Source organism: Triturus cristatus, chromosome 4_2 (genome assembly GCF_964204655.1).
Source record: "Triturus cristatus chromosome 4_2, aTriCri1.1, whole genome shotgun sequence".
Lineage (NCBI taxonomy): Eukaryota > Metazoa > Chordata > Amphibia > Caudata > Salamandridae > Triturus > Triturus cristatus.
Genome location: NC_140586.1, coordinates 478,105,631 through 478,115,864, shown reverse-complemented (window position 1 = coordinate 478,115,864; position 10,234 = coordinate 478,105,631). Strand labels below are relative to the sequence as shown.

The window sequence follows — 10,234 nt, the reverse complement described above, 5'->3', positions numbered from 1 at the left end:
AAAGGCAAGGCCTGCCCTAGATGAAAATATTATTTGCAATCACTTGCATAACAGAAACTAAAAATGGGAATATCAGTAGATTATTTTATGGATACATGATCATAGTGGATCACGGATGCTTCATAAATATTGCATGCTAGGTGTGGTTTACACATTTGGAGTATTGACATTTTAGGAAAAATATTTACATTAGAAGCGAAAATTGGTCAATACAAACTGAAATAAAGGCAGCACTTTTTATTGACAGCCACGTGCCTGCATCCTCCAAGCTAAGAGGTGTAGTGCAGGGTTTCTTCTAAAGAAAAAAAAACAGGCTTTATTGAAAAGGGGCCCAGCTTCCAGCTCAAGACAAACGCGGGCCTGCGTGTGGATGCAGATATCGCTGGGCATGGAAAACAGGATGCGTGGCTGTGCTAACAGGAGGTGTCACCTGCAAGCCAATGCGTCCACTGGGCAGACGTAGCCGTCAGGTAAACGCGGCTGGCAGGATTGAAAGCAGAAGGCGTGGCTTTCCTTCAGAATAGGGAATTATTTGCAAGGTGAAGGGTTGGGCTGGGGGACTGGGTCTAGTAGAGCAGAAACAGGAAGCGCTGCTCCGTCACCTGCAGTATCCAATGCAGTAGAACAGAAGCAATGACTCAGTGACATCAGGGAACAAAGTCGACCCTGAAAGTAGAGAGGAAGGAGCGTCAGGTGATACTCGGGCAGAAAGAGACGGAGGTAAAAAAAAGGCAAAGCGTTACATGAGGGACGTGGAAGTAACCTACTCACCCACAAATTATTTATTTGCTCACCTACAAAATGCCTCTGGGGATAAGAGGGAAGAAGAAAGCCAAGTCAAAGGAGAGGTCGAAGCTTGTGGACAGCGAAGAGGTCGGCGGCCGAGCGGGTGCCCCCGGGACGAGTGCCGCCAAACAAGTTGCCAACGGAGCCGCGGGTCTGCCGCCTCCCCCCGCCAACCTGCGCCCCAAGCTGGTCTTCCACGCGCAGCTGGCGCACGGGAGCCCCACGGGCCGGATCGAGGGCTTCACCAGCGTCAAGGAATTATATTTAAAAATCGCCGAAGCTTTTCAGGTATCTCCAGCAGAGGTAAGTGCGCACGTGCATTGTGCCACTGAATAAACCGTGGCACGGCGAGGGGCGGGAAAACCGGCACTGGGTTTGACAGGTGTAAATGCGTTTGTAGCGCAGATAGGTGAGCGGCGTAGATCGTTTAAAGTCAGCGGTACTACCGTACTGTACTTCCACTTGTCTTGCATCTTTAAATACAGAAACACGAGCAAACGCCAGGTTTCCTGCTTTCGTGGGTGTTACTTTGAGAGGCATATTCGTTCTTGGGTGTTTGGCGGTGCTCATTGGAGCAAGGCTAGAGTCAAGTAAATTGATACCTGAGGGTTTAGTAAACCTGCACAGTAAAAATAGATGTAGCGTGGCCATGCGCGAGAAACAGTGGGCAAAGCCTTATTAATCTTTCAAAACTCCTAAAAGCCGCAGCGGCCTTTACTTTTCAATAATGCGCCATTTGGCTTAATATTATAAAATGAACCTGGCTCACAATTGGAAGACACATGGCACATGCCTGGAGCAACCATGTCTTCAAATTCAATTTGTTTACTTCAAACCTGCAGAGAAACTAATGGTGTAGAGTGAATGGACTGTCTAGCAAGTCGCATTTGGGGCCATGTCTGTGCAGTTTTTAGGTCGAGGACTACCGGTCTGCCAAAGGGAGAACCGGAAGTCGGAGATTTAATGTTTCCTAGAGTGGCTCCTTAGCCCGCCTCTCTTTTTGCCTACCCTCCATTGGCTGGCTTCCTAAACGGAGGCCAGCCATTGGAGGAGAGAGCCGCCCCTCCAAATAGGCTCCGTCTTTTTCAGATTCCGGGGCGTGTTCCTTGCTGTTCTTTCTACTTTTTAGCCACGCCCTTTTAGAACAGCAGGAACACGCCCCCGAATCCGAAAAAGTTTCGAAGCTTCCATCCGCCATTTTTTTCCTATCGTCTGACCGACACTCGCAGCGCTACATCCCTCAAACACGAGTCCGCCATCACTGCCGGAGACCACCGGCAGTGATTCCACCGACACTCGCAGCGCTACATCCCTCAAACAAGAGTCCGCCATCACTGCCGGAGACCACCTGCAGTGATTCCACCGACACTCGCAGCGCTACATCCCTCAAACACGAGTCAGCCATCACAACCGGAGACGGGAGGGAGCGAGCCCTGCCCCCCTTTGCTCCATCTGCATTTGACCGGATGCTGGCTTCACCCCCATTTTGCTGGGGGATTCTTTCTTCAAACGATGCATAAAACCAAGGTATCCTCAGATCCTCCACAGGAGGCGGTTTGTTAGCTGATAGCTGCACCGGTATTTACAAAGCACTGAAACTTTCTGAAGTGCTTGACTCGTCTAGTGAGTTACTCTGAACAAATCTGGGAGGGATGCGATAGGAACAGCTGGAAGGGATTCTGGGATATTGAGTATTTAGTGGCTTTCGACTGAGGGAAAAGCTGCCATTTCACAGAAGCCTAGGAGCGAGCACTCAAGAGTTAAACAAACGCGGTCGCGTGTTGTTCATTTGTTCTGGCCTCTTCAGTGTTTTGTTGTTTGCTTGCTTTGAGGGTAACGGAGCCCGAGGTGTGGCGACTGTCCCTCACCTCAGAGTTACGGAGGGACGCGAGGCCAGTTTGAGAGAATGACTTCCAGGCCTGCTGGTCTGGGGAGGGGTCACGCCAGACATGTGGCTCCACCGACCCTCCTCGGGCATGCCTCAGCAGTGCGTTCCCCCAGTGTTCCCGTGGGATGTCTCGTCCTAGCATTGCAGACCCGTGCAGGGCACGGCGGGTGCTTGGAAGGAGCTGGCATTCCCAGGTTAGCAGAGGCGCCTCCGTAGGAAGGGAGGTGAGGGTCCCTCTCTACCAGGCACGCAACACCCATTGGAATCAAAGGGCTTCAGCCCCCCCCCCCTTTCCCGTCGTGTGTGGCAGCCCGGGATGAGACATCTTCCCGGGCACAAACACAGCCGTGCCCGAGCACTTCACAGGTCTTTAAAAAGACCATTTGCATGTTAATGAGGCCTTGCTGTCGTTTCACCCCTTCTAAGAGCCCCTGCAGCTCCACTCTGCCTAGATTCAGCCCCCCCCCCCGAAATTTTTGCTTAGCCCCCCCCCGAAATTTGGCTCTAGTTGCGCCTCTGCGTAGGGTGGAAGGATCCGAATGGCAGATTGGCCTGAAGGTTCCGTGTGTGTTCAGAGGGGGTTCACCTTCCCAGGCTCTGGTTTTCATACTGCTAAGGGATGTGAGGCGACGAATGTTTCCCACTGCGCATGCGCAGGTGTTCCACGCGTTATAAAAGCACATGGCTCATTCAGATCGGATTTTTGCAAGAAATCATGACAAGAACCGCTCACTGAAAACATTATAATCCTGTGGAGAGTATCGATTCCTGTCACTTTAAAATAATTAGAATCTTGCTGAGAAGTGCCAGTGCTGAGCAGTGTGGTACTGCTGGCCCATGAAAAGTGTTAAACTGTTGCTGAGAAGTGCAAGTGCAGAGCAGTGTGATACTGAATTTCCATTAAAAGTGTTAGAATCTTGCTGAGAAGTGCCAGTGCTGAGCAGTGTGATAGCTATGTTCAATTAAAACGGTTAGAATCTTGGTGAGAAGTGCCAGTGTGGTAGTGCTGTCCCGTCAAAAGTTTTAGAATCTTGCTGAGAAGTGCCAGTGCTGAGCAGTGTGGTACTGTTGGCCCATCGAATGTGTTAGAATCTTGCCGAGAAATGCCATGCTGAGCAGTGTGTTACTGCTGGCCCATTAAAAGTGTTAGAATCTTGCTAAGAAGTGTCACTGCTGAGCAGCATGATACTACTGTCCAATTATAAGTGCTAGAATCTTGCTGAGTAGTGTCATGTTTAGCAGTGTGGTACGGCTGTCCCATGAAAAGTGTTTGGATTTTGCTGAGAAGTGCCAGCGCCGAGTAGTGTGGCAGTGATGTCACTTTAAAAGTAACAGAATACTTTTGAGATGTGCCATGATTTCATTTGATAAGTGCCAGTGCCATCACACAACAGGAATCCTGTAAAGAAGCGCCACCACTGTAGAGTTCATTTGATACCTGCTGATAAAACTCTGCACAGTCCCTTAAAACGATTAGAATAAAGCTGAGACTTGCAGCGGCTGTCCCATGAAAAGTATTAAAATGATCCATAGGCGTGCGTACACTGTCCGACAGAAAGTGTTCGATTACAGCTGATACAGGCCAGTCCCTCTCATCTGACACACAGGAGTCCTTTTGAGAACCGCCAGTACTACTTCATTGTGCAGAGAAGTTCCTGTAGCTGTCCCAATTCAAGTACGGAAGCCTTAAAGACCATGCTAACAATATCCTACCATAGTTAACTATTTTATGAGATGAGTCAGTTGTGTCCCGTGAACGTCATGATATATTCACGAGAAGTGACACTACTTTACTTTCAAAACCTGTCTCTGAAGCCCTGTTACATCACAGCTCCCTATGTGGGCTACAATCCAGCCACCAACGGACCCCTCAAGAATGAAGGCCAGTATCAGCCAGTCATTACTTATCTCAACCACCGACCATCTCACTTCCTCACAACATCCCTCTCCCTCACTACATCACTGTTTCACTACCTCACTCTTTCTCACTACATAACTCTCTCTACTTCACTACTCCACTCTATCTCACTACCTCACAACTTCTCTCTCTCAAAACATCACTACCTCACTCTCTAGCTCACAACCTCACAACTTCACTCTCTCTCACTCACTACCTCAATCACTCTCTATCTCACTACCTCACTCTTTCTATCTCACTAACTCACTTTCACTCTCTTTCACTACCTCTCTCTCTATCTCACTACATCACAACATCACTCTATGCTTATATATCACTACCTCACAACATCCCTCTCCCTCACTACCTCACTCTTTCACTACCTCACTCTCTCACTACCTCACTCTCTATCTACCTCACTCTCTATCTCACTACCTCACTCTCTATCTACCTCACTCTCTCTCACTACCTCACTCTCTATTTCAATACCTCACTCTCTCTCTCTCTCTCTCTCTATCTCACTACCTCACTCTCTCTCTGCTAATGCAATAGGTATCACATATGCAAAAAAAAAGCTAATGCCAATAGAAATGACAATGCCATTTATTTAGGGATACAAAAATAATAAAAAAATAATGAGCAATACCAGTAGCTCTACCTATAATATTGCCGAGACCATTGCATTGTAAATGCTTGTTTAAATAGGTGGGCATCAAATCCAACATTATTAAAAATTCAGTGATCAGGTTTACTTCGCATTAGATGGTGAGCATATGTAAAAATATGTAAAGGATCACGAAAGGAGGCACTATGTGACTGACTTCATGGCTGTTAATTGACAGTAATGTATATGAGTCTAAAAGGATGTAAGAATACAAATGTCATGCCTACAGAACCACAGCAAAATGGCTCATGATGCTACATCATCTTTTGGGGGAGTTAAAAAAGTAAAAGGGACCCCTTCAAAATATGGAGTAAAATTGACGTTTTTTTTTGTAGTTTGGAAGGAATGAACTTGGAAAATCTACAAACTATAGAAAGAAATACAGTAACAAGAGTAGAATGAGATGAAATATTTTGAAATGCAGACAATGCAGAAAATGAAGGGTCTACTGTATTGTTTTCAGGCCGCAGGCCAGCCGTTGTGCGAAACAACTGACAGGAGAATATTTGTTCATTGCAACAGGTGTAGAAATTCATCACAGCCCAAAAATGGCACTTCACAGAATCCTGCTCCATGAAGATTAATGAGAAAGGATTCTCTTTGTGGGTGCTACTGAAAAGGCCGGGGAATGCAGGATGGAGACATGCAAGTGATATCAGCACTCCATTCCTGCATTTGAAGTAGCAAAATGCCGGCTTCATTTTTTGATCGCAGCCCAAAATAGGTCTGGCTTTAAAAGGAATGTAGTATGATAACGTGTAGTATGGGAATGGATATGTATTTGTGTGGAAGCAAAGAACTGTAGAAAAATATTGGTGTGAGTTAAAAGGTACAGTGATAGTTATGTTGTAAAGCCAGATGTCAGCATCTATGTAGGGTAATGACCACCCTCCTGCAATCTGTTCTGCTGCCAAGGGAAAAACAACATACATTATCTAGTTATCCAGGACAGTTTAATAGCATTACAATGTCATGTGTGCCGCTGAAAGTTCAAGCTCAGGAAGCTGGAAAAATAAACAAAACAATCACAATTGTGAGGGGCAAGCACTTTTTTTGTGGAAGCACACAACATCTGCCAAATCAAAACGTGTACTCCTGGCCCCCAACATGTGGGTGGAGCCAAAGCCCCTGTTAAGTGATGCTGACATAATTGTCTGTCCACACTGCGCTGTCAAGCCAGACCATAAAAATGGCATTAGGCGAAGAACACTGCAGAACCGTGTTCTGGTCCTGTGGCCTGCTGTATACTCCCCTCAGTGCTTAAACTTACATTCAGAAAGTGGAAACTGTCCATTATGAAGAGCGGCCTCTTTGTGAATCATATAGCACCAGCTTTGAGGAGTCAGTATAGTATCGATGGTTTGCAACCACGGCTGCAGAGACAAAGACGTTATACATGTCATTGCAATTTATAAGGAGGGGGACATCTCTTTCATGCTGGGCTCCCCCCTCTGAATTGCAAGGAGTCAAAATCTGTACATTGTGGCTTTCAACGGCATGTGAAACGCTCAATGTTACTTTTGTATACTGGAGCTTAGGATGATGCTGGTGAAGCTTGCAAGTTTGTGAATCACAGGCTTGTTATTGCACAGTCTTTTAATACACTATGTACTAAAAGCATTAAATGAAACAAATGATAAATCTATCAGATTATCTGGGTTACTAAAGTCATGAAAGGAATTCTTCCCTTTTTCAACATGAATGTCATAAAGAGGTAATGATTTAAATGATAGTCTTTTTTCACCAATATTTGCTGAAAATATCTTTTTTATTAACACAAATATACATATGGCACATTCCATATGTGTGTGTCTATCTATCTACACTCATGCAGAAAAGAGAGCAGCACAAGATCCAAGTAGGTATGACATCTTTTTTATTTTATTTCAATATCCAATCAGTAATCACCAAATTGCAAGTGAGGGAAAAGACCACTGACGCGTGTTGGCGTTTCTGCCTTCTGCTGGACCACAGAGTCCTAGCGTGAAAGGCAAGCCTTATAAAGACATATGTATTAGTTCAAACTTAATTTCAGTTAAAAAAACAACTACAGCGATCACATTTCAATTGTATAGCCACAAACATGCAGTCATTTTTTGCCATAGAATCACATAGAATTGTAAGCAGTTCTTTTTAAGGGACACCAATATAAGTTACATTGATTCATGTGGCTTTTACTGTAAAGCACATTTATAGTATCTATATTTATGAGTCATCGTAATCGTATGGTATGGTGTTAGACAATAAGGAACAAGTCTCACATATGTACATGGATGGTATAACAGAACAGGGGAGAAGAAAGCTTAAAACATGGAAGCACTATTGTGTTAAGAGAAGAACCCTCACTCACCCTAGGGTGACATGCTTCATCATTGGTTCCCCTCTTCACACTGGGACCGCAAGGTACCCAGTGTGGGTTGCAACTTCCCAGTAGGAGAGGAGTGGGAGTTTTTTTTTTGTCATCCAAGCCAAGGTTTGTGAGAGGTAGAGTGCAAAACAAAATATGTGAGTTAAAACTATCTCTTGGTGGGTGAAAACAATCTTTATTCTGGTAGACCCAAAGGATAGGCTAAAACCAAGCTAAATGAAATAGGGATATAGATGTTCCCCTATTTTATGATCTTGTCAACACGTTTCATCCTATGAAGACCAAAAGGTTCTCGGCATTCATCAGGACCAAAGCTATATGTCACTCTGCTCAAAGTGTGTTTGAAAAAGTAATAAAAACCATACTTTCACTGGTATGGGGTATGTATGTGGTACCAACATCTAGTAAGGTCCATATGATGCATTTTAAAACTACTAATTATGCATCACCTTCATCAGTCCATTCCTGGCAGGTGTCAGGACTCTTGTCGGTCTCAACTGCTGTGTCTACGAAATCTCCTGAACATTTAATTTGCTTGTATTTCGAAGTCAAAGGTTTCTGAACAGTTTCTCCTTACTCTTTGCATTTCTACAAAACAGAACACTCCACTCTGATGTTTTGGGTTGTCCACTATTAGCATGGAGTATACTGTTACTGGCAGTTGGTTGTCAATAGATTTTGGCACATATTTTGTCCTCTTTGATGCATAATCCGATTTTGCAGTAAGTTTATCTGGTTTGTACTAACTGTGTATGTGAACATGTCTTTTGGTTCAATTATGAAATACAGTCTTCCAAACTCTTATTGTCTCCTTCTCAGATTAGGAACCTTGTCCACAATATAACATATTACAGCTTTTCTCTATTTTCTTCTGTCCAAACGGCCTCAGCTTCCCAATGGCCCATGAGTAGATTGGCATACATTGGTGCAAAGGATGTCCCCATGGTCATTACCTAATTTTTCAGGTAGTACTCTCCGTTCAAATATGAACACATTGTTGGATAAACAGTATTCCAATATTTCTAAAATCATGTTTGAGTGCCATATAAGTCACTGATCAAGCTCTTAGGAAATATTTGCAAAGCTTTTACTCCATTACAGTGGCAAATCAAGGTGTATAGTGTTGATACATCTATAGTTGCTAATAGATAGTTATCCTTCCATGGGTGCCCTGAATTTTATTAAGAAAATCACCAGAGTCTCTCAAATAAGATGGTAGTGCTGTAACATACTGAAACAAAAAGGTGCCAACAAATCTTGAAGTGTTCTCTAGTAGGGATCCAATAGAGCTGATGATAGGACGTCCTGGTAGGTTTTCTACATCTTTATGTATCTTTGGGAGAAAACACATCATTGATGTGGTTGGATTCTATATTCTCAAGTATAACTGTGAGTACACCTTCTTAAATATGTATGTACATATACATTTACTTGAAAAAAAACATTGAAATTCACTGAAAAAAGCAGAGGGTACAGAGACGTTATAGTTAGGTTGGTTTTTTACCCACACAAAACCATTGAAATTCAGCAGTTATGCTTATACTTATAATTATGCTTTTCTGAAGAAACTATAACTTGTGCCATTAAGTAACTTTAGGCCACACGTTATGGTTCCCAACATAAGAATAACTACAACTGCTGAATTCCTATGGCTTTGTGCTTGTAAAATTTCAACCTAACTATAACATCCCTGTAACCTTTGGTGAACACACGAACACACACACGAACATACGCACACACACACACACACACACACACACACACACACACACACACACACACACATACACACACACTTTTTCCTGTGATGTCCACCTCCAAGCACTCTTTTCCATTTCAGCTCTTTTGCTTTCTTGGGATTAAAAGTCTGGAATGCCTTGCCAGTTTCTATGAGAATCTCCTCTACTCAGGCAATGTCTGAAGGATCATCTGTTGATTTTTGGCTGTAATAGACTCATATCTCAGTTCCTTGCCCACAAATCAATGAAAACTTATTGGCTCCAAGAATCGTTTTTGGCACTTTATGTCAATACATGCTCCAAAAACACATTTAAATGTATAGATATATATTCTATCCAATATATACTGAGATGTAATTTTCCCAAAGCAACTCATAGCGACTCATCTATTGAGCTAGTTCAGTGTTGGGGAACCCTCAAGTCATACTTTCTCCAAGAGTCCCTAACTCAGAATTATAGGCAAAGTTTGATTTTAATATTGTTTTATCTCTTTTGGATAAGACTTGTTTTAAGCCTTAGAGTTCCTGGGATTGAATGATTTTTACATGTTTTCTTAGAAGCTGTTCCACTTTACGGGCAAGCTATTGACATCTATTGTCTTTCTTTCTTCCAATATTAAACAGGAGTAAGCCAAACAGACCTCTTTGACGATTTGCTTCATTGTTGCTCCAGTAAGGCTTTACTCTACAGCATCAGATGGGTGCTAAAGTAGTAGCCATGTGATTTGGGTGGTCACAGATCAGCTCCATTTTGTATGGAGAAGGCAGTCTCTAGAAAGTGTTATAAGGATACGTGTTATAAGGAGATAGCATGTCCAGTGGATGCAGCATAAAGCATGTAATGCAAAGGCAGGGTTGTCTAGTGGTAGATCTCAACTGACAGCATGGTGTAA

General features: G+C 43.6%; 1 protein-coding gene across 1 annotated transcript in view; it reads left to right on the top strand.

The window, feature by feature from the left end:
• The first annotated feature begins 566 nt into the window (after positions 1 to 566).
• The window catches only part of GIPC2 (GIPC PDZ domain containing family member 2), a 551,697-nt gene continuing 542,029 nt past the window's right edge, over positions 567 to 10,234 (top strand). Inside the window, exon 1 of the mRNA XM_085601974.1 lies at positions 567 to 1,089. Coding sequence (XP_085458100.1) covers positions 802 to 1,089 — 288 coding nt within the window. The 5' untranslated portion in view covers positions 567 to 801. The remainder of the gene's footprint in view (positions 1,090 to 10,234) is intronic.